Source organism: Trachurus trachurus (assembly GCF_905171665.1).
Source record: "Trachurus trachurus genome assembly, chromosome: 21".
NCBI classification, from domain to species: Eukaryota; Metazoa; Chordata; class Actinopteri; order Carangiformes; family Carangidae; genus Trachurus; species Trachurus trachurus.
Genome location: NC_139899.1, coordinates 30,499,800 through 30,525,018, shown reverse-complemented (window position 1 = coordinate 30,525,018; position 25,219 = coordinate 30,499,800). Strand labels below are relative to the sequence as shown.

The following is a 25,219-nucleotide window of genomic DNA, read 5'->3' as shown; positions in this document are numbered from 1 at the left end:
GCTTGTAATAAGGAAGAAAAACTTGCTCCACTATCAGATTTTTCTACTTATTTCAAGTGAAAATAGACTTGAAATAAGTAAAAAGTGTCTAAAAACAAGCTACTTTTTATTTGATGAGTCCTATTTTAAGTATAATGAGATTTGTTTTGACTAGAAATTACATTTTGACTAGAAATAAGACAAATATTCTTGGTAAGAGTTTGAGTTTTTGCAGTCTTCTACCAGAGGATCTCCTCTCCCACCACCTCTACTCCCCGTGTGGAGTCTCACCCGGTCTCTGGTCAACATCTGGGCTCGGTTCTTGTGCTGGATCTTGATGACCCCCGGTGGCTGAATCCAGGCCTCTCCGTCCACCTGGATGGGAACGCCCTCATCGCCCAGGATGGTGATCTTCACCGTCCGACACTGGGTCGGGACAAGAAACAACAGATTAAACCCACAGATACACTCATGTGTGTGTTTTTTTTACTTATTGTATAGGGGTGATTCTTCAATTAGGGCAGTTTTTCTGTTCTCAGGGTGAATTTTCAAGAAAAAATACATTTCAGAAAAAACAATAATTGTATTTTCTTTTGCATGTTGAAAATCCAAATATGCAAGAATTCCTATCTTCATAGTAAAGTAATAAAAAAAAAGTTAAATCATTAAAACTTCACTTTGCATTGTAACATAATAACTTTTTAAAAACACATTTCAAATTCATTTGGTTTGTATTTGGGGAATTAGAACATTTTTTATAGGTAAATATCGCTTATGTGGCTACTGAGTTATGTGAACCGGTCTAAAACTTAACTAACTTTTGCTCCAAAAAGTAAAAATTGTCACCATCTAAATTGTCATCAGCTAAGATCTTTGTTCCTGTCCACATCGGAAAGCTTTTGAGTTTAAAGAAGTTTATTTTTTAAAGATTTCAGAGATCAAAAGTGCTTGTAATCGAAGTAATGTAACCCATATATATACGGTGTTTGTTGTGTGTTCTGACCTGTGCGATGCGGTGGTGCTGCAGCTTGATGACTCTGGACACGGCCATCTGCATGCTGCCAAACACCGCCACCACCTCCAGGATCTTATCGTCAAACGACGGAGCGCAGAAGATCTGGACGACACAGAGTAGAGGCATTAAACTAAACCTGAACATACAGTATACAGCAGTTTCCCCAGTCTGACTGAATTATGACAAAAATGTTAATATATTGATATATGAACTCAATTAGATCTAAAGGAAATCCTGGGAGGAGCTCAGCAGTCAGCACACTGCAAAAACTCAAAATCTTTCCAAGAATATTAATCTTATTTCTTGTCAAAATGTCTCATTTCTAGTCAAAACTAATCTCTTTCCACTTTAAATAAGACTCATCACCTAAAAATTAAATTGTTTTTAGATCATTTTCACTTGTTTCAAACAAATTTTCACTTGAAATAAGTAGAAAAATCTGCCAGTGAAAGGAAGTTTTTTGTGCTTGTAATAAGAAAGAAAAACTTGCTCCACTATCAGATGTTTCTACTTATTTCAAATGAAAATAGACTTGAAATAAATAAAAAGTGTCTAAAAACAAGCTACTTTTTTTTATGTATATGTATAAATATACATATTTTAGGTATAATGAGATTTGTTTTGACTAGAAATAAGACAAATATTCTTGGTAAGATTTTGAGTTTTTGCAGTGCATTAGTCATTTAAACACAAAACATCAATTATTCTTCAGTCGTCCTGTACAGCCACTGTGACGGGGGAGGGGGAGGGGGATCTCTGACCCTCAGAGGAGACTTTTCCTCTCCTGTCAGCTCAGTTTAGTCGGCGCCTGAGAGAGAAATGCATCGTTTCTGAAAGAGGAGGCCGTCGCAACAAGTGTCGGTATCGACTCTCTCTGCCCCCAGAAAACAAAACAAAACAAAACAAAAAACTGCCAATGAAAAGGTCGAAGCAACGAAGAGTCAGCGGAAAAACAAGAGCTGGGATGAAACCATGAGGGGAAGATGATCTGATGTCTGTGTGTGTGTGTCTGTGTGTGTGTGTGTGTCATCAGGGGTTTTGACCACTAGAGGGAAACCTACACCAAGTTCTGGCAGGAAGAAGTTCTGCTGAATATTCGGCTTTTTATAGCGACAACATGTTGATCAGGAGACACAACGTTCCCTTTATTAGCAGGTTTGGTGGTGAAAATGTAAGATTAGACCCAACTGATGACTCTATGTGTGTGTCTGTCTGTGTGTGTGTGTGTGGTTGTGTGTGTGTAGCCTACTGTATGTGCGTGCTCTTGATGACTAAGTTTAACTCTGTGTCCTCTCTCTCTCTCTCTGCTTCGGTTTCCTCCTCTCCAGCAAAACACTTACATAACAGCAAATGCACATACTGTATGTGTGTGTGTGTGTGTGTGTGTGTGTGTGTGTGTGTGTGTGTGTGTGTGTGTGTGTGTGTGTCCAAGGGTAACCTCTGCAGGGGCTCACTGGGGGGGGTGTGCGTGCATGCATGTGTTTAAGTGTGTGTGTGCAAACTGACACTCTAATCCCTCAGCAGCTCTTGTGCTCCGAGCCTTAAACAAACAAGCACCAACATCTCTCTAACCCCCCCCCCCCCCCCCCCCCACACACACATCCCCCCCCGCCCCCCCCCTCTCCTCCAGGCTGACAGGGTCATGTTGTTAAACCAGGACCCAGGTCTTCACATAGTCCATAATAGACAGAGAGTGAATGAGGAACAGAAAGAGAGCAGAGTCCGGCCAGTTTCTGACATCAGCCTGAGGAGGAAACACCTCCCGTTTCCTTCAGAGAGTCGGAGTCTGAGTCGGGAACATCCCATCACTAGTGTTGTGCTAGTTACTTCATAAAAAAGTAACTCAGTTAGTAACTCAGTTACTTAAACCAAAAAGTAATGCGTGACTGAGAAAATAACTTTTTCGTTACTTTAATACGTTTTTCCAATGCTCCCAATAATAATAAAGGTTGATTCCCCTCTAGCCGTCGTTTCAGTTTGATGCTGATGAAAAAACACGTGTTTTTATCTGTACAATTTTACCATCATCATCATGCTGCATGATACATCTGACGGAAAGTAAATTCACTCGTCTCGAGTGGCGATTTCTTTTCGATGGATCAGCTGTGTTTACCGTTTCAGGCGTCAATAATTTGAGTCTGTCTGTCGAACTCCAACCGCTGCTGCTCAGGTGGAGTGGGTGCTTGTGTGTGCTCGCTGTGACTCTCGGTGTCGGATGCTGCGTTAGCTAACGTTACCTTACAGTAGCTCTGCCATCATGCCCTGACCTGACCTGTCCAGTCTAGAGCGATGTGTCGTTGTAAAACCTCCCCAAGAGGAACGGAGTAACGCAGCGTTTAGTAACGGAAGCGGAGTTACTGAATTTAAAAAAACAACGCGTTACATTATTAGTTACTGAATAAAGTAACAGTGTTACTAATAACGCGTTACTACCCAACACTGCCCATCACACACAGTTCAGTGTGAACAGTTCTCTGGTCACTCACGTCGTCCTCCTTGGTGCCGCCCCAGAAGTTGGTCCCGCCGGCATAGCTGGGAATGTTCAACACGGCGATGCCCTGCAGGCTGGGCAGAGGGATGTACTGACCGTCACACTGGGAGACAAGGAGACAAGACAAGAACCAGTCAGAGCTGCAGCTGCTGCTGCAGAGAGGGAGGGGGGGGGGGGGGGGGGGGGGGGGGGGGGGGGGAACATCCAACATCCAACACCTCCCTCTGCTCTGACCTTTAAGTTTAAGGTCAGATTGAATGAAGGCAAAAGTAAAGAAACAATTAAAGCTACAAGAACGATGATGATTTCTGATCCGATGATGATGAGCAGCTCAGAAATATCTTGTTTCTAAAGCATCAGATTTGTTAAGTTCCTCAGCGGCTGAAGTCTTGAAAGACAGCCGCAACAGCCCCTGAACATGTCAAATGGTGTAACCACAAAAGAATAATTAACATTCAATAGTTTATCCACCTACAGTGTATTTAAGTGTACTTAAACAAAAAACTTTCTTTTGAAAACATTAAATTGAAATAGATTTTTAGCTGTATTTCCATATTTAAATCTTAACGCATTGTGGCAACACTGAGCAGGATGTATCCCAAAAACAAAAACCTTTTTTTTTTCTAAATTATGTGACAAATTATGTAAAATTTGTCCAGAAACATGGTGTTGCATTGCAAAATTGGATTGCATTTATTCCAGATTTATTTTCCTGTATATAGTCAGATTCTTATGAAAAATAATACGACTTAAAATTTAGGTTGCATCACGTAATTCATATATAAATCCAAAATAATATCAAATATAAATAGGAATCCAACAGAGTGGAAACTAAAACCAGCTCTGCAATGGTTCAATGCAAAATGCATCCACATGCAACATTTTTAAAAAATCATTTAAAGCAGCTTAATGCTCTTTTAAATGACTTAAACTATAATAGTCTTAATATGTTTAAGTCTCTCTTCACTCGGGGCTTCTGGACCTGATGTGGTTTTATTCTGGTCGACATCTCTAACACCTCAACACATCTACACACCAACTGCTCGGCGGCTCCGTGTGCTTTAATCTTCATGATTTTAGAAAAGTGCTGCAGATGTTGAGCTTCAACTTCCAGCTGCAGATCAGAGTTTAGATCATCTCACCTCCAGCTGCACCTTCTGCTCCAGGTTCTTGTAGGTTCTCTGCAGCAGCTCCTTGGTGCCCAGGACACCGTACCACATCATGTTCTTGGTGCGACTCCTGCACAGGGAGGAACAGGAGGATGAGGATGAGAGAGACCGACGGAGGAGAGTGGAAACAAACTAACGGGTGAAACACAAAAACTCAGTGAGCTGAACAACTTCTACTCTCTTCTTGACACAACTTTCCACTGCTGCTCCTTTTCCACCAAACTGGTTCCAGACTGAGGAAGCACCAACTCACTGCCGGTCCAGAGCTAAGAACCGATGATGACGCACCAATGACGCGAGGGTCTGGGGGCGGGGCTACTGTCCTGACCAATCAGGAACAGCGAAAACAATGAACCGCCATTTTTAAATTGACAACGAGCGAGTGAGTGAGTTGCACCGACTGTAAAGAGAGAAATCCTGAAAACAAGCAGCAGCGGTGGAGCGAGCAGGAGACGCAGAGCTTCATCCAGGGTTCCTACAGCTTAAAGGAATAGTTCACCAAAAAATGAAATTCATGAATACTCCGGAGTAGTTTTTTATTCCTCAAAGTGCGTCTGGAGACCCGGGAGGCCGGTTCATAGTCCAACCAAAACTTTATATGAGAGTAATACTGTAGGGCCCGACACAAAAACCTCCATAAAACTACACAACAACCATTTAATATTCCTCCACACTGCTCGTCCACTGCAATCCAAGTGTCCTGAAGGGATATAGTCCAGAGTTCACTGGAAATAACCTCATTAAGGATTTTTTTTTATTTTACAGCCTAAACCGTCCTGTATTGAATTTGCCTGGGGCTCGCTCTCGCGTTCATGCGATGCACGCGGACGTGACCGGACTTGAGTCAATGACGTCGTTTCGAATAAGTTTAGTAAGATTTATGGACGTTTTTGTGTCGGGCCCTATTACTCTCATATAAAGTTTTGGTTGGACTAGGAACCGGCCTCCCGGGTCTCCAGATGCACTTTGAGGAATAAAAAACTACTCCAGTGTATTCATCAGCATGAGGGGGAGTCACTAATGACTGAATTTCATTTTTTGGTGAACTATTCCTTTAAGGCAAGTTCAATTCAAGACTTTTTTAATGCCACTTGAAATAAAAAAGCCCAACTTCACAATTAAACCCCTACACATCAATTACATACTGTAGGCTTAGGGACAATTTTACCAAGGTAAGTGGACACGTTAGCGCGCCGGTGGTCACGGTAACAGGTGACTGTTACTGTTATCGTGCGTCTGCCCTGACTCTGAAGTCAGGCCGTTCACCGCCACTGAAACGCTCGGTGGAATCACTGATTGAATGCACTGAGCTCTGTGTTTTACTCCAACTCGGCTCCTTGTTTGTGGAAAAACAAAGTGGTTCCTTGGAGGCAGCAGGCTGGAACCGGTTCAGCTGCAGCTCTAGAACCAGGTTCTTCTCGGTGGAAAAAAGAGGCGTCAGTCAGCGTGTCTGTTGCTGTTTGGCTGCAGAGGAGCCTGATGGGTGTGTGTGTGTGTGTGTGTGTGTGTGTCTCACCTGCATTTCTCTGGATGCTCCTCTCTCTTGTTGTTGAACTCCAGGGAGATTTTCGCGTCCAGGCCGATGCCAAAGTAGTTGTTCATCACACACTTCTCCATGTAGCCCTCTCTGTGGTGTTGTTGTTGTTGCACAAACACACACACAAACACAAAGTAAAGTGAGCTCACAAAGAAACAAACAAACCAACCAATCAGAGTGGAGCAGAGGGAGACAGATGTTACAGATGTTGCAGCTCTTACAGTGAGTCCAGGTCGGGGTCGATGAAGGGCGTGGCGCCGAAGGGGTCGATGTTCGCCAGCAGCATCTTACTAATGATGGAGCTGCCGGCGATGGAGGCGGCCAGACCCGCCCGCAAGCCTACACACACACACACACACACACACACACACACACACACACACACACACACACACACACACACACACACACACACACACACACACACACACACACACACACACACACACACACACACGGTTACGATAGTTGAGTCATCCTGTCACCCAAAGGAAAATCAGTTGTCCAGAAGCTTTGACATATTAAACCTTCAGTCTTGTTCGTGTGCAGCAGCAGCAGTGTAGTCTATGTGATGCTCAGTATACTCATTGAAAATGTATTAAAGGGATAGTTCAACATTTAGTCAGATTCTCCTCTCACCATAACCCCTATAGTCATAGCAGTAGGTTCAAAGCATCATGCACCGACAACTAAAGGTAAAGAACCTACTGCTATGACTATAGGGATTATGGTGATAGCCAAAATTTCCCAAAATGTTGAACTGTCCCTTTAATATTTCAGTATACCCACTACAAATTTAGTCTACCAGCAGGACTGAAATCAGACCCAACTGTAAAGACTTTTAAATCCAGGTTAAAAACATTTCTTTTCCCATGTGTCTATGGCTGAGCTCTTTTAAAGAACTTTAAATCTTAATCTTGGATTGTAAATCCTCTAATTGTTTTAATACAAATCAATATTTCATGCTGCAAACTCATATTTTATGCTCTATTTTAGTCTAGTTTTTATTTTTATTACATTTTTTTTTCAAGTTTTTTCTTTTATTCTTTTTTCTTGCTTTTAATTGCATGTTTAATGTTTTAATTTGTACTATTTTGGGTGTTATAATTTTTGTTTAATTGTTTTTTTTTTTTTTCATTTTCCAATTCTTCCAGTTAAATGTTGATTTTTCATGTTATAAAGCACATTGAGTTGCCCCTTGGTATGAAATGAACTATATAAATACAACAAAACAATTTAATTATAGTCTATGAAAAGTTTACCCACCTAAAAAACAGAATACCCCCTACAACAAATTAGACTACACCACTGTGTGTGTGTGTGTGTGTGTGTGTGTGTGTGTGTGTGTGTGTGTGTGTGTGTGTGTGTGTGTGTGTGTGTGTGTGTGTGTGTGTGTGTGTGTGTGTGTGTGTGTGTGTGTGTTTACCGGGGCAGATGATGCGTGTGTTGAGTACAGGCAGGTTCTCCTTGCTGGTGGTGAAGGGTGTGATGGTGAAGGAGCCGTAGGACTGAGTGCTGCGACTCACTCTCCGCTCCGTCGGAGAACACGGACTCTTCGCAGCTGCACACACACACACACACACACACACACACACACACACATGGAAAATTAACTTTTACATTTAAGCGTTTCAGGTTTGTTTAACACGACCTCTGACCCTGCAGTGCTGCTGTTGCCTTAGTGCGTTTATTTTTCTGAAGAAGCTTTTAATCTGAAAGGCTCATGGTCCGATGCTTGTTCTTCCTGCAGACGTTTAAAACAGGAAGTGACGGCCTTATCGGGAACCACGCAGGACAACACGGTCTGGACTGTGTGTGTGTGTGTGTTTTTTCCACCCACAGGGAGTCGAGTCCTCTCTAAAAGAAAACACACTGGACTGGCACACTGCAAAAACTCCAAATCTTTCCAAGAATATTTGTCTTATTTCTTGTCAAAATGTGTCATTTCTAGTCAAAACTAATCTCTTTCCACTTTAAATGAGACTCATCACCTAAAAATGAACTTGTTTTTAGATCATTTTTTACTTATTTCAAGTCTATTTTCACTTGAAATAAGTAGAAAAATCTGCCCGTGAAAGGAAGTTTTTTGTGCTTGTAATAAGAAACTTGCTCCACTATCAGATTTTTCTACATATTTCAAGTAGAAAATTTGCTTGAAAAAAGTAAAAAGTGTCTAAAAACAAGCTGCTTTTTAAATGTGATGAGTCCTATTTTAAGTATAATTAGATTTATTCTGACGAGAAATGACATTTTGACAAGAAATAAGACAAATATTCTTGGTAAGATTTTGAGTTTTTTCAGTGCAGATCTACAGACTGACAGGTTTCTAGAATAAATGAGTTGTCCACATCCTCAGAGTGTTTTCTGATTGGTGCATGTCCAGCTCAGGAAGGAGTGAGGAGGCAGCCAGAGGAAACAAGGAGAGGATACAGAACCGAGGGTTTGACTGATACCTCCTGCTCTTCCAGCGCTGAAAGATGTGTGGAAGGAAGGAAGCAGCCTCATGATAAACAGGAAGAACTTCTGCCCTGAAGACAATAACACATCCTGTGGTGCATTTACGCAGCAACACGCATGTGCATCATCCACATCCACACACAACAACCACCAAAAGGCACATGCAGATGCACATAAGACTTTACAGAGTTTCCACAGGTACCACCATCATTTACTGTATTATTAAAGAAGTTTTTCCGTTGCTCGGCCGCCGGGGGCCAGAGGTGGAGCATGACAGGAGAGAAGGGGCTTCTCCCTCCTACTACCACTAATCCTTGAGTTTATTTATGACAGGAAACATGATTTGCGTCAGCAGCACTTTTTTTTCTTTTTTTTCCATTAGCTGTGTGTCTGTCTGGTGTCTCTGTGCTGCAGCTGCAGAGAGCGCAGCGTCCACAAGGGGGCGACATTTAACTCACTTCACACTAGAATAATCAGGACTTTTCCTTATAATAACTTTGTTGTTCTTCTGGCTACAACGATGTTTGATTGGATATCTGTTCATCTAGCAGGAAGTGAGAGGAATGACAGTTGACAGAGTCGTGGGAATCAAACAGGTTGGACAGGTTGGACAGGTTGAAGGAACACATGAGGGTCCAGGAAGTGGAAGGTTTGAAACGCAGGATGGGAACAGGTCCGAGGTCGCGCCATGCACACACACACACATCTGGCATTAAAATGCACGCAGTGTACTTCCAGATGCATCCTGGGTTCGTTCACACCTGGACTTTAAGTGGATCACCTGACACAGATGTTACAGCAGCTGTGTGTCAGACAGAGCGACACACTGACCTCTGACCCTGCTGCAGCTTCGTGGCTCTGGTACCATGTAGTAACAGAAGGAAATGAAGCGGGTGAAGCTGTTTACATGCACCGGGAAAACTGATTATTGTGCAAAAAGCTCAAAGGAGAAGTTCTTCTCCACTTTCTACATCTTTCCAACTCATCTCCTCCTGTGCAGATCCTGGTTTTGTTTCTGAGAGTCACAGCGACGTCTTTTAATGTTTAGTAACGTCAGACATTAATAATCCACAACGCTTGTAGCTGCAGCTCAGTGGGAACTGGCAACCTGGATGCTGATGAAATGCTACTGAAGTTATGATAGGGAGGAGGAGCAGCAACAGGCCAAAACACACAATCAAAACATAAACATGATTTGCGTACTGCAATTAAAAAAAAAAAAAGGAAATATTCTGGCTGAACTATTGTTAGTGTTTAAAATGAACATGGTTCCTGACTCTCTGCTGACATACTGAGTGATTGCATGATTACTTGCCATACATTTCTTACATACAGCTCCTTTAAGTCGATCAGCTGACACCAGTGTTGGAGATTTTACTTTTAAAAACTTTACTTTTAATTAGTTATCTTTACTAGTTACTTTCCCCAAAAAGTAACTGAATCACTACATTATAAAGTAACTAATTACCAGGAAAAGTAAGTACTAAATGCTTAAAGCAGAAGTGAGTGATATATTTGTGTTAATATAAGTCTTAAATAGTTATATCTTCCGACAGCAATCACTTACATAGAGTGTTTGGACTGAAACACGGGTCTGTCAGTCACTCTGCTCTGCTCTGAGCCGAGGAGAAAACATTTATCGTATCCTACAGTTTTTATCCAATGAGGAGAGAGAACGGCATGCAGGGCTGTGTGTGCAGCCAAGGAACGCCGTGAATGTGGTGACGTAGCGACGAGGACTGTTATGGTGCGTTCAAGGAAACTCGTATTTTTCCGACCGTGAAGTGGTACCAGTTCGATCTGGTACGAGTTCACCGGTCGGAAGTTACGAGTGGCCGTTATAGTGACTTTCACAGGTAAAACAGGTCGGAAAAACACGAGTGGGTTGCCTGGAACGCTACAAAGTCGTAAGTTGTGACTTGAAGCTGTAATTTACGATTTCAAAAGCCTGCCTGGAACGCAGCATTAGCGAAAACGACTGGATCACTCACTTCTGCTTTAAATATGTCAGATTACTTGGACTCGCCCCCCTAACCCCCCTAACCTATAGCTGAGCTCTTTTTAAGAATTTTAAACTTTATCTATTTTCTTTTCTCTCTCTCTTCTTTGCTCTTGCTTTTAACTCTATTTTTCTTTTCTTTTTTTATTGTTTTTTATGCTGTTCTTTTTAAATATGTTGTCTTCATATAAAGCACATTGAGTTGCCTTGGTATGAAATGAGCTATATAAATAAAGATGCCCTTCCTTAACCATAACCCTCTGTGCGGAGGAATACCGAGTGAGTTGGTTAGTTCCTGATAAACGGCTGATTTCCAACCAGTTCATCGACTGAAAGAAGAAAATAAAAAGTGTATATAACATCCTCCACTTAAAGGGACATTGTGTAACTTATCTATTTACGAAAATCGATTATTTCGTTCAAAAGTCTGTTTTTCATTAACCAGTATGAGGAGGAATGGAGCATTACACCGATGCTGCATTCACCTGCAGTCGGGCAGACGGCCGTCGGTAACAAACCAGATGTCATTTTAGTCACAGAAGTCCAGAGAAAGCCGGTAAAACAATACCACATCGCCATGACAACATATTGCCACGTGTATTGTTTTGCCTCGTGCTGACGGACCACTTGTTTACATAGAGGCTTGTTTATGCCGTTACCTGCAGCGGCTGTCGTCCGTCTGCCGTCTGCCCAATTTCAAGTGAATGCAGCATGAAAAATACGACTGAGTTGCTTGCGATATACAAGCGCAACGCTAGATGGGAGGAATTCCTACACAATGCACCTTTAAACAGGTGTATTATTATTTTGTAACTTTTTGGATGACTCGTTACTGAAAAAAGTAGTTCCCTTAGTAACGTCGTTATTCCCGTCCCAGCCTGACTGACACACAGTACAGATGTTATGTAATGCAGATGTTGGGGACTCACATGGCAGCGCCTCCAGCTCCTTGGTGTCCTCGTCCTTCTCGCTGTCCCTGTTCTCCTCCTCGCTGTCCTTCCTGAACTCCAGCGGCGACGGCAGCTCGGTGTCGTCCGTGTGCGCGTTCTGCTCGTCCACGGCGCGCTCCGCCTGCTCGATGATCTGCCGCACGGCTTTCTTCAGGCTGTTGGCTCGGAGCATCAGCTGCTCTCTGCTTCTGAACAGCTGGTGTGGCGACGCTGCTCCTCCTCCTCCTCCTCCTCCTCCTCCTCCTCCCTTCTCCGTCTCCTCCTCGTCCAGCTTCTCCGGCAGACTCTCCTCGCTGGCCTCCTCCTCCTCCTCCCCTTCGTCCTCCTCCTCCTCCTCCTGCTCCTCCTCCACGATGGGAGGCGTGGAGTGAGGCAGCGGAGGAAGGGACTGGCACTCTGCGTTCAGGGTCCCGAGGAGAGACTCCAGCTTCTCGTTGAGGATGGCACACTGAAGGAGGAGAGACACAAGAACAGGTTTATTAGTAGTAATAACTACGATTCTGAATCCATTCATAAACTTCAAAAAACGATTTTTTATTAAAGGGATAGTTCAACATTTTGGCAAATTGGCCCATTGCCATAATCCCTATAGTCATAGCAGTAGGTTCGTTACCTTTAATTGTCGGTGCAAGCTATTTTTAGAACGGCGGAGCAGAGCCGTGAGCTGCTCAGAGCTACACTACGGAGGCTCATGGGATTTCTTGGTTTCCCTCATCAAACTCATCAAATACACAATCCAACAACTCCACAACGCTCTGGTGGACAAGTTGTGACCTGCACATTCACCACGCTATGAGATAATAACACAACGTTACCAGACAGAGTTGTTTTAGAGGGAAATTCATGCAAAACCACTGATGCACGTTGCCTTCAGGGACAGTTTTTCATCAAGCAGTCTCTGTATTTCCCTCTAAAACAACTCTGTCTGGTAACGTTGTGTTATTATCTCATAGCGTGGTGAATGTGCAGGTCACAACTTGTCCACCAGAGCGTTGTGGAGTTTTAATGGAATCTGCACCAAAAAATCGTAAAAGCATCGAATCAGGAGAAAAGCATATCATCCCAACCCTACTAATTAACACTTCATTAACTTGGACTTGTCTTTGATTTGCACAGAGGACGATGGACGTTAAGTTGAGATCTTACTTTGAGAGACATGGTGTCACACTCGTCTGCGTTCTCGTAGGCTTTCCCCACTTTGGCAACAAAGTCCTTCACTGTTTCACACAGGATCCTTAAAAAAAACAAAACAAAACAGGAAGTAGATAGAACGTTAGAAAAGAGCAGCTCACTCAGAAGAAACTCTCGTGTTTAATAATTTAATCTCCTATTTTATTGGGTTTTATCTAATATATTATGCTGCTTAGACAGGGAGAGTAGGACCACTCCTGTTTCCTCGCCCTTTTTCAGGAAGCATCAAGCTACTTTTTTTTTAACATAAAATATAGTTATAATTCATCTATCACAGCTGCAGCCCTTTAAAAAAAGTCAGTTAATCCTTCATTCAGAGTCTTTATGACGTTTTCTTCTGTATTTCTCTCGCCTGGTCTCCTTGTGTATTAATCCTTGTTAAACCTCAACCCTGTGATGCACAATCAACTAACTGACTCCCTTTATTTCAGGACAACCTGGGCTTGCAGAATATTCACACTGTAGTGGTGTCATATGAATACAGAAAAAGATATATGATCTGAATCAGAAAGGAACAAAAAAATCACATATATTTGTTGGAATCACACAGAAAATTACTATTAACTTCTATTTAGACACTATAGAACTGTTCTTTGAGCTCTTGGGGATTAGGGGGAAAAGAATGAGGGCTATATTTAGACATTATTTATGGCATTTACGGCTGATTTCCCTGATAATCGTGATCATAAAAGGCAACAGAGAAACATCTGGGTGTAAATGAACTCTCTTTTATCCATCCTGTGATGGGGCAGGAGTCTCCTATTGGACACAGATGTTTGAGGCAGGACTACTCCACATCTGGCTGAGCTACAGACAAACCAGTGGACTCTTTGTAAAGGCCGAAGTGTCCCTTTCAATAACACTAGAATTACATCGCTATCATGCAGCGTTCTGCATTATGGAAGCGTATTGCATTCACTTAAATTATTTTTTTCACTGTTTTTCTGACTAATTTTTTCTCCTGTTTTTCAGGGTAATTTTTTTTCTGACTTAGCTATAGAGATTTCAAAATCCTGTGAGAAGCTCCGACTGATTTCAAAATAAAGGTGCTATAGATCAGACTGCTCTGATGTTTTCTGAGTGACACTCTCTGGGGTGGTGTTCTGTAATAACAGGTAGTTTCCTTTCAATATATATCTGAATTTACTGGGAACACACAAATAAGAAAAATGAGTGGGGTTTTCCTTTGAAAATCTACAATGAAAACTTGTGAAAATGGTGGATGGAAACACAACTTGTGTGTGCTGACTCACTTGGCGGAGGAGATGACCACAGAGTGCTGCTCGGAGTTGAGGATCTTTGTGAGGTGGGCAGCTACTGAGTCTTCATAGGCAGAAATGTGAACCTGCAAAAGAATACATGACAAAAATAAGTGTTTAAAAGTAGAGAAACAGTGTGTCACAGAAGAAACTAAGAACATTTCCTCCTTAAAGGGATACGCCAACATTTTTTTTCGTGTCTTCCCTCACTCCCGAGTCCATGACCAGCAGATAGACACCATCCTTTCGACTGTGCGTGCAGTAACAAGGGAGATAGAGCCGTATCGCCGTGATTAGCTTAGCTCAAACACTGGAAGTGTATGGGTAGTGTTAGCCTGCCTCCACCTAAAGTCATCAGAGAAACTCTTCAGCATCTCTAAACGGAAACCGTCTCAGAGCTGACAAAACTCTCCGGTAAGGCATCTTGAGCGGTCAAATGCCGGTAACGGGACGAGATCGGTCAAAATGGAGATAGCTGAGATATACATCATAGCTACTGGTTTGTGAAAATAAAATCTGGCCTATGAGGCGTGACATATTTGACCCAGTTTTCCCAGTATGATGTAAATTTCTCCAATTTGTGATCAACAAAAGCTGTTACACTGCAAAAACTCTAAATCTTACCAAGAATATTTGTCTCATTTCTAGTCAAAACAAATCTCATTATACCTAAAATATGTATATTTATACAAATACATACATAGTTATACATAAAAAGTAGCTTGTTTTTAGACACTTTTTACTTCTTTCAAGCATATTTTCACTTGAAATAAGTAGAAAAATCTGATAGTGGAGCAAGTTTTTCTTTCTTATTACAAGCACAAAAAACTTCCTTTCACTGGCAGATTTTTCTACTTATTTCAAGTGAAAATTAGTTTTAAACAAGTGAAAATGATCTAAAAACAAGTTAATTTTTAGGTGATGAGTCTTATTTTAAGTGGAAAGAGATTAGTTTTGACTAGAAATGAAACATTTTGACAAGAAATAAGACAAATATTCTTGGTAAGATTTTGAGTTTTTGCAGTGTATCTTTTCCATTGAAAGGATGCGGTGTCTATCTGCTGGTCATGGACTCGGGAGTGAGGCAATTGGACACGGAAAAAAATGTTGGCGTATCCCTTTAAACTGTTGTCGAACACAGAGTGAGTGTGTGTCTACCTGGCAGTCGTCGGCGCCCTCGGGCGTGGTGGGGCAGCTGTGTTTGGGCGGTATCTTGATCTCGTAGGTCATGATGCTCCAGCGGTCCAGCATCTTGGTGCTCGCCCGCTCCAGCTTCTCCAGGATCTGGGGCAGCTGGGTGTCGTCGTCGCACGACGGGCCCCAGCCCAGCACCCGCGCCAGGTCGTTGCCCGTTCCCAACGGCAACACGCCGAGCTGGCACTGAGGGGAGAGGCAGAGGAGGGGGGGGTTATTTGGCATCAGGGAATGTGTGTGTGTGTGTGTGTGTATAATGAGTGCATGTCCTTATGTAAGCTGGCTGCAGCACTGACCACACACATCACTCTCATGATGCCAACACACAGATTACATCTTGTCCCAGACTTCACCATCTAATGACATTAAAGGGATAGTTCAACATTTTGGCAAATTGGCCCATTGCCATAATCCCTATAGTCATAGCAGTAGGTTCGTTACCTTTAATTGTCGGTGCAAGCTATTTTTAGAACGGCGGAGCAGAGCCGTGAGCTGCTCAGAGCTACGCTACTGAGGCTCATTATGGGATTTCTTGGTAAATACAGAGACTGCTTGATGAAAAACTGTCCCTGAAGGCAACACGCATCAGTGATTTTGCATGAATTTCCCTCTAAAACAACTCTGTCTGGTAACGTTGTGTTATTATCTCATAGCGTGGTGAATGTGCAGGTCACAACTTGTCCACCAGAGCGTTGTGGAGTTGTTGGATTGTGTATTTGATGAGTTTGATGAGGGAAACCAAGAAATCCCATAATGAGCCTCCGTAGCGTAGCTCTGAGCAGCTCACGGCTCTGCTCCGCCGTTCTAAAAATAGCTTGCACCGACAATTAAAGGTAACGAACCTACTACTATGACTATAGGGATTTGTTTTTTTTGTTCCTTTATGACAATAAACTGAGTCTGTCTTTAGTTTGTAGACAAAACAAGACATTTGAGGACGTCATCTTGTCCTCAAACTGACATTTTTCAACATTTTATAACATTTTATTATTTTTTAACGAACCTACTGCTATGACTATAGGGATTATGGCAATGGGCGAATCTGACAGAATGTTGAACTATCCCTTTAAGCTTTTACAGGTTTTATTACAAAGTGTTTGAAATGCCCCATTGACCATTTACCTGTTTATGCAGGTTGAGTTTGTCGATCTCTGACAGGACCCAGCCCACGCTGCCGTCGCCGCCACACACCAGAATCCTGAAGTTGTCGAACTTCTGAAACAGGCGCAGACTGACACACACACACAAACACACACACACACCCACACACAGTTATCCTGAAGCTTATTACTGGATGTTTCTGTCTTTTTTGCATCTCTGCTTCACATTTTAACTGCTTGCACTGCAAAAACTCAAAATCTTACCAAGAATATTTGTCTTATTTCTAGTCAAAACAAATCTCATTATACCTAAAATATGTACACTGCTCAAAAAATAAAGGGAACACTTAAACAACACATTGTAACTCCAAGTATATCACAATCATGTGAAATCAACCTGGGATGATAATTTTGATTTACATTGATCATTTTTATGTTATTTTGTTCTCAACACACTCTACTATATATTGAATAACGATTTTAAACTGCAATATTTCATTAATTGAGATCTAAGATGTGTTGTTTAAGTGTTCCCTTTATTTTTTTGAGCAGTGTATATTTATACATATACAATTATACATACATAGTTGTACATAAAAAAGTAGCTTGTTTTTAGACACTTTTTACTTATTTCAAGTCTATTTTCATTTGAAATAAGTAGAAAAATCTGATAGTGGAGCAAAAAACCTGCTTTCACTGGCAGATTTTTCTACTTATTTCAAGTGAAAATTAGTTTGAAACAAGTGAAAATGATCTAAAAACAAGTTAATTTTTAGGTGATGAGTCTCATTTAAAGTGGAAAGAGATTAGTTTTGACTAGAAATGAGACATTTTGACAAGAAATAAGACAAATATTCTTAGAAAGAGTTTGAGTTCGGTGTGTTCCCTCACCCGAGGTGCGGCCCGCCATTCACCAGGTCGAACACCTGCGCCGGGTTGAGCAGCTGCTTGAAGCGCCGGAGGAACTTCACTCCCTGGTTGTCGCCGCTTTTGGAGTTGACGAAAACCAGGAGGGGGCTGGCACACGACGGGGGGCAGGTGGCCTTCCAGAAGCCTGGAGGAGACCGAGCAAGAAACATCAGGAACGGAGGAGAGTCTCAGAGTGAAAGACTGGGAATAAAACAGGATTAAATGGCGATCCGAATAAAACCGCGTCATGTAATTACATCGATTGGTACATTTTAATCCAAACCAGCAACAACTAACGGGATGTAGAGAGGTAGGAGAATTTAAAAACTGAGAATGGAATAAATAAATAAATAAAATAATGGTAATAATAATAAAAGAGAAAGAATAAAACAAACAAAACAAACCCAAATTTAAAAAAAAGAAAGAAAGAAAGGTGTTGCACCCTTGTATTATTTGATTATGTGTCCTCACCCTGTATTGCACTACATAAATACTCATATAAAAAAACTAAAGTAACGTTTGCAGCACATGATAGATATACTGTAGGTCCATTCTGATGTGTTTTTTTTTAGCTTTCTGCCTTTAATTGACAGAATAGTTGAGAGAGGCGTCAAAAAAACTGTAAAACAGTGAAGTTGGACATTTCAGATCAGAATGATTTTAATCAGATTGTAGAAAAAATGACAGATGTGAACGTGTCTGATGAAGCTGAATGAAGCTGCAGGATCACAGGTTGTGTGTGTGTGTGTGTGTGTGTGGTATGGGTTGAACTATCCCTTTATCGCTGTGGAACCAGTGGAACCAGTAACGGCTGCTGACGTCGTTAAACCACCTCGTCAAAGTGTCAGTGTGAGCGTGAGAGAGAGAAACCAGCACAGCAACAGCACACCAATTATATTATTATACAGTAGTTAGTATAGTATTATAGTTTTAACATTTACATTAGTTTTTATTTTCATTTAGATTTTCAGTTTGCTTTTTTATTTTTAGTTTAGTTTTAGTGAGTTCAATAAGTGATGAATCAGTTTTAGTTTAGTTTATATTTTGAAGGAATTGACTAGTTTTTATTTAGCCTTAGTCGTCCCATATTGATCTGTGGCATTTTCTTGCTGCAGCTTTACACGTCTCTAAGAAAACTACAACTAAGCTGATGTTATCTGACATTCACTTTATTTATGGTAAATGGTCTGTATTTATATAGCGCTTTACTATACCTGAAACGATACCCAAAGCGCTTTACAGTACATCACATTCACCCATTCACACACACATTCACACACTTATTTCATTTGAATTTTTATTTCAGTTTACGCAATTATTTTTTTCTAGTTTCAGTTTTAGTCTTAGTTTTAGTGATCTATAATAACCCTGCATGACACACACACATTTGTATATGCTACTATGAGGAAGTGCGATGCAACAAGAGATTTCACCACAATAATACCCCCCCCCCCCCCCCTCCTCCCTCCTCCCATCGTCATGACAGCTTTGTGCAGATCAGGGCTTTCCTCCCTGTATGAGCTGTTATCTCACTCTTCACCCTGCATCTCCTCCTCTTCTTCTTCCTCCTCCTGCTCTCTCATCTCCCTCGTCTTCCCTCTCTCCTCCTCCTCCTCCTCCTCCTCTTTCTCTCTCTGTGATGTTGTCAGTAAAGGATGGATAGAGCGAGGAGAGGGAGATGGAGGGGAGAGGAGGGGAGGGGGAGTCACGACGCTGCAGCACGTGCTCCACTCTGCCCCCCAGCCAATTACAACCAAACTCCCCCCTCCTCTTCTCCTCCTGGCACGTGAGGAGGAGGAGGAGGAGGAGGAGGAGGGAGTGAAGGGCAGAGAGAGAGAAAGAGGGATAAACAGAGAGATAGTCAGACAGACAAAGGGTGAATCTTCCTTTTTTATCTTCCCTTCTCTGTTTTTGTCTCATCCTCCTTTCATCTGGATTCCCCATCCTCCCTCTCTCTCTCTGTCTCTTATCCATCTACCAATTAGCCGATGCAGCTTTTCACAGACTCACTGTGTGCATATGTGTGCATATGTGTGCATATGTGTGTGTGTGTGTGTGTGTGTGTGTGTGTGTGTGTGTGTGTGTGTGTGTGTGTGTGTGTGTGCGCGCGTGTGCGCTGCAGTCACACTAATCCAATCACACCGTGCTGCTGATCTGAGTCTGTCTTGCAGCAGGTGCTGTGATCTCCATCCAGATAGAATCTAGAGTTTAAAGGACAATTCCGGGCAAATTCAAAACTCGAGGCTGTATGTTCCTAACATTTTAGGTCTAAAAGAAGGAATTTGAATATGATTTTCAGTTTAATTGCTCCTGTTTTGCGGTAGTTGTGTCTCTGTCCCCGCATCGCCACGGCGGTGATGAATGCACTGCAAAAACTCAAAATCTTTCCAAGAATATTTGTCTTATTTCTTGTCAAAATGTCTCAATTCTAGTCTAAACTAATCTCTTTCCACTTTAAATAAGACTCATCACCTAAAAATTAACTTGTTTTTAGATCATTTTCACTTGTTTCAAACTAATTTTCACTTGAAATAAGTAGAAAAATCTGCCAGTGAAAGCAAGTTTTTTGTGCTTGTAATAAGGAAGAAAAACTTGCTCCACTATCAGATTTTCTAAACTTATTTTATGTGAAAATCTGCTTGAAAGAAGTAAAAAACAAGCTTTTTAATGTGATGAGTCTTAGTTTAAGTATAATGAGATTAGTTTTGACTAGAAATAAGACAAATATTCTTGGAAAGATTTTGAGTTTTTGCAGTGTGGGAGCCGATTGAAGTTCTGCTGCTTAGGCTGTTTCCATCCCTCAAAGCCACAGACAGCGTCAGGTGGCGACTCAAACATGCAGCCAGAAGTTTATTTACTTCAAGCAAGCCGACATGTTTGTAAAACTAGATCTAATTCAAAGTCTGGCGGAGTCGAGACCCAAGTTGACGCTCGGTGTGTTCAGGTGCAGTGGGAAGCTCCCGTTCGGGTCATAAACACAGGAATATCAACTCTGGACTTGCTTGAAGTAAATAAACTTCTGGGTGCATGTTTGAGTCTCCATCTGACGCTGTCTGTGGCTTTGAGGGATGGAAACAGCCTAAGCAGCAGAACTTCAATCTGCTCCCATTCATCGCTGCCGTGGCGATGCGGGGACAGACACAACTACCGCAAAACAGGAAGAAAATAGGGAAAAAAAATTAGGAAAATACAGCTCCGAGTTGAATTTGCCCGGAATTGTCCTTTAATGTCTGCGCGCTCATGTGCATCCACTCTCACTTGCAGGCTGGGAGGCATCTAATTGCAATTCTTCTCACACACACCTACACACACACACACACGTACGTCTTGATCTGAGTTCTATTTTAAGCTCTCTGCTAAGGTGTGTGTACCGACCTGTCAGTTGAGGCTATTTATAAACCGCCTCGCTTTACAAGAAACAGACTACTTCCTGGAGCGCATACTGTACCACACGCTCTCTCTCTCTCTCTCTCTCTCTCTAACGCCGTTGTTATGACGAGCAGGAAGGCAGCCAATAGGAAGCTCTGGATGTGAACGCTCAGATCAATAAAAATGACGATGATGATCACAATATTAAATTCATAAATGCATTTCAGGACACTTTGGAGCTATGTATATCACCTTTTTTACTCTTTTATTCTTTTACTCTTTTACTCTTTTACTATGCTATTTATTGTGTGTTATTGTATTGTATTTTATGTGGTCTTATGCGTACTGTAAGTGGTGAAGCCAAAGACAAATTTCCACATTGTGGACAATAAAGATATTGAATTGAATTGAATGATGAAGATGTTTTTGGACGTTGCTGTGTCTCAGGATGAGGATTCAGACCTCGATGCTCATTCTATGTGCTCTCGACGTGCACTTTTGCAGTTTAAAGTAGTGCATCGTATCCATTGTATTGTTTTTATCATTTATGTTCCCTTTTTATTTTTTATTTTTTTTACAGCATTTGTTGTTGGGTTCTTGTGTTTCCTGTGTTGCTGTATCGCTTGGGCGCTTCCACCTCTTATGGTTTTATGGCATTTGTGACTTGTCTCTTCTATATCGTTTTGTGAAGCACTTGTGTTTTTAAAGGTGCTATATAAATTAAGTTATTATTATTATTATGCGTGTGTGTGTGTGTGTGTGTGTGTGTGCTCACCGTCTGAGTCGATGCTGTTGAGCGCCGTCGGGGGAATGATGGAGACTTTGCACTGACCCAGAGGACACTTCCTGGGGTACAGGTCCATACAGGCCGTGTGCACCTGGACAGCAGCAGCAGAGAGAAGAGAAACATTCACAATCCAACACTTTATTATTATATATATAATTTTTTTTTTACAATCCTGTCTGACAAATGATAAACACATTCACACACCACAGACCATAAAATACAGCCAAATAACTACTGAGGCCGTGCACTATTTGAAACAAAACCCATTATGACCATATATAGAGTTATGTTATTGGAAAAAATGATCCAAATGATCAGTGTCTCTGGTTTTACTATTTACAGGTGAGTTTGAGTAAAATGAACACTTTAGTTTTTATTCTATAAACGACATTTCTCCCAAATTTGAAATAAAAATATTGTAATTTAGAGCATTTATTTATTATTTTATACATAACATGAAAACTGGTCCAAAAAGAAAACAAGTTCATAGTCATTTTTAAACAACACAACACTCATTTTAACCCCAATTTTTAATCACAATAGAGTTTTTTTTTATTTTATAATCTTCATTAAATATTATTTGGTTCAGGTGATCAGTGAGATGAGCTTGTATTGGAATTCAATAAACACTTGAATCAACTGGCTGTCAAACATGTAGAGAAGCTCATTTATTCATTTTTTCCAGAGCTGCATACATGTCATGATATGAATATGAAATGTCGATACTAAAATTTGATTATCAACATATATAAAAAAGATGAATTTTCATATGACGTGCTTCCATATATGTGAACAGTATATATCTAAATTCATATGCATACACAATGGAGCCGATGTCTCTAATGTCTCTAACCCTTTTTGTATGATTTTAATCCCGTTTCAGTGTTTTTCTGCCGAGGTGATTGAAGCCTCACTCACCATAGCTTTGCACCAGAGGCAGCGCCAGTCCTGCAGTCTCAGGACGCTGCCACACGTCTTATCACACACGGCACACTTGGCACTGACGGGCAGGTTGCCTTCCAACCACTGGTGAGGCATCGCAATCTGTGGGTTCAACACACACACACACACACATAGACACACACACACACACACACACACACACACACACACACACACACACACACACACACACACACACAGACACACAGAGATGAGGAAGTGGGAAACACCGTCTGCTTTTATCTGTCATTTCCTTCTGGGAACTCTTCTCTCTCTCTATCGCCGCTGGTTTCACGTCTCTCTTCTTCTCTCTCAGAGAACGAGATGAGTTCATGAACTTCACGTGCAATAAGGGTTTAGTGACTAGAGGCTGAAGCTCTGCATTAATATTCACTGTCTTGACCACGAAGGCCAGTAACGTGTTTCAGCTTGAGAACATGACAAACTCTCCATAAATAACAACACTGACAAAATTCAACCACAGAGTAAAATACTTACACTGTAAAAAAAGGACTTTCAAGAAAGTTAAAAGCCTTGTATCAAGGAAATAAGTCTTATTATTATTATTATTAATCTTGTCAAGCATGGTTTACATTAAAAAAATAATCTCATTTTAAGAAAGTACAGCTAACGTTAATCTTAATACAATTAATTTTGAGCTAGAATTAACTACTTTTTGTCTTATTTTAAGAGTTAGAACAGCTGATCTTTTGTTTCCCTTTTTGTATTAAAAGTATTTTTGTTACTTCTTCATTCTGTTCTGCATTTGGGTCCGCACCCTGACAAATTGAGCAATTGTATTGCAAAATAAAATATATTGGTAACACTTTATAATAACTACACACTATTAAGCATTAGTTAAGCATGAATAAATACTGAATTCTTATCATAACGCATGAATACTCATTAGTATGTAGTTTATAAACACAGTTAGTGCTGATCAATGATTAGTAAAACATTTTTAACTGTGTTTATAAACTACATACTAATGAGTATTCATGTGTTATAAATGATGAGTTTAATGCTTAATAGTGTGTACTTATTATAAAATGTTACCAAAATATTAAAATGAGAATGTTTTGGTGTCTTGATTTAATAAAAAGTAACTTATTTTTATTATGCTGTTTGAAGAAATTATATCATAGCCTATTTTAATTACTTTTACACTTACTAGTAATCTCAGATTAAGGTGTAATTTCTCAAAATTCACTTAGTCAGAGACCAAAATTCTTATTTTAAGTAACTTCATCTTGAATAAGTGAGTTTCATTGCTTGTTATAGAAGAATTTATCAAAATTTAAGATTTTCTGTCTAGTTTAAAAGCCAATTTTAGTATTTCAGAGGCAAGAACTTTGTGCTTTGTCGAGTAAAAAAAAAAGCTGACATCATTGGCAGGTTGTGATTGACTTGAACGTATAAACTGAATAAAACTCACCCCATCCTCGTCCTCGATGATGTCCTTCCCTATAGATGCCAGGGTCGTCCATTTACAGTTGTTGGTGGCTCTGACGGCACAGCGCTTGTGGGCTTTGAACTTGCACACTGAAACACACAAACACAGTCAGGCCGTTAAGAGTTACTCAGCAGCTTCTTAGTGCAGCTCGACAGTAAATTGGATGGGTACAGTTTTAATTGTATAATGGGGATGACATTTGGTTAATGCCCTGGAGAGCAGGAGGTCAATTTGTAAAAAGGTTTCCAGGGGCTAATCGTATATAAAATGTGAAATTTAGTGGATTCTGACACTGATGCATGATTCAGAAACAGACACACCCCAGTAAAGTACAGTGCTTTAATGAATCAAGTCCTAATGAGATGTCAGTGGGCGTAATTACTAACCGCCCTATAATCCTGTGCTGCACTTTACGTATCTGACAGATAGAAGCGAAGCAAAGACTTTTAGCTCCGCCACGCCACAAGTCTCAATCCGTTTATCTGCAACCAGCAACAGGACGGCTACGTAAGACCGTCCTAAACCCTAAACCCTGCACCGCACCAAGCTGATCCAGCTCCTCCTGCTCACTGTCATTCACATTTACACGCATCGCATGTGTTTCTGCAGCGTTAGTCATGGGACAGGTGAAGCTAAACGGCTGCCGCGTGTCATCAGCTCCATCATCATCTTCAATATCCTCAACAGCAGCAGCACATCCGTGACATTTCTACTTCCTCTTATTCACCAGCATCACTCAGGTGATGACATGCCGACATGACATGAGGGCTGGTTTCATTGGAGTCAGACTTCACACTGCAAAAACTCAAACATTTTCCAAGAATATTTTTCTTATTTCTTGTCAAAATGTCTAATTTCTAGTCAAAACTAATCTCTTAAAATAAGACTCATCGCCTTGTTTTTAAATCATTTTCACTTGTTTCTAACTAATTTTCACTTGAAATAAGTAGAAAAATCTGCCAGTGAAAGGAAGTTTTTTGTGCTTGTAATAAGAAAGAAAAACTTGCTCCACTATCAGATTTTTCTACTTATTTCAAATGAAAATAGACTTGAAATAAGTAAAAAGTGTCTAAAAACAAGCTGTTTTTTTTATGAATAACTATATAAATATACATATTTTAGGTATAATGAGATCTGTTTTGACTAGAAATGAGACATTTTGACCAGAAATAAGAGAAATATTCTTGGTAAGAGTTTGAGTTTTTGCAGTGCAGACATCTGAACTCATCACCTGCACCAGGAGTTGACGACTTAATTGTCAAAAGAAAAACCAAACAACGGCCGATCCCTTTCTCATCCCTCTGTTCATAACAATGTAATCCAAACTAAATCATCAGCTCCGTTCACCTGCTGTTGTTGGGTGACGCCGGTCTGCACAGGTGTCACTGATGATTACCATGTTACCATAGCGACAGTGC

General features: G+C 40.9%; 1 protein-coding gene across 1 annotated transcript in view; it reads right to left on the bottom strand.

The window, feature by feature from the left end:
- dgkh (diacylglycerol kinase, eta) overlaps positions 1 to 25,219 on the bottom strand; it is an 84,421-nt gene that overhangs the window by 11,842 nt on the left and 47,360 nt on the right. The window contains exons 6-21 of the mRNA XM_083997039.1: positions 23,784 to 23,890; positions 22,325 to 22,450; positions 21,395 to 21,497; positions 17,233 to 17,395; positions 16,364 to 16,472; positions 15,206 to 15,427; positions 14,042 to 14,133; positions 12,744 to 12,831; positions 11,577 to 12,045; positions 7,618 to 7,752; positions 6,413 to 6,530; positions 6,171 to 6,281; positions 4,628 to 4,724; positions 3,481 to 3,588; positions 983 to 1,096; positions 271 to 405 (exon numbers count right to left, since the gene is read on the bottom strand). Coding sequence (XP_083853165.1) covers positions 271 to 405; positions 983 to 1,096; positions 3,481 to 3,588; positions 4,628 to 4,724; positions 6,171 to 6,281; positions 6,413 to 6,530; positions 7,618 to 7,752; positions 11,577 to 12,045; positions 12,744 to 12,831; positions 14,042 to 14,133; positions 15,206 to 15,427; positions 16,364 to 16,472; positions 17,233 to 17,395; positions 21,395 to 21,497; positions 22,325 to 22,450; positions 23,784 to 23,890 — 2,297 coding nt within the window. The remainder of the gene's footprint in view (positions 1 to 270; positions 406 to 982; positions 1,097 to 3,480; positions 3,589 to 4,627; positions 4,725 to 6,170; positions 6,282 to 6,412; positions 6,531 to 7,617; positions 7,753 to 11,576; positions 12,046 to 12,743; positions 12,832 to 14,041; positions 14,134 to 15,205; positions 15,428 to 16,363; positions 16,473 to 17,232; positions 17,396 to 21,394; positions 21,498 to 22,324; positions 22,451 to 23,783; positions 23,891 to 25,219) is intronic.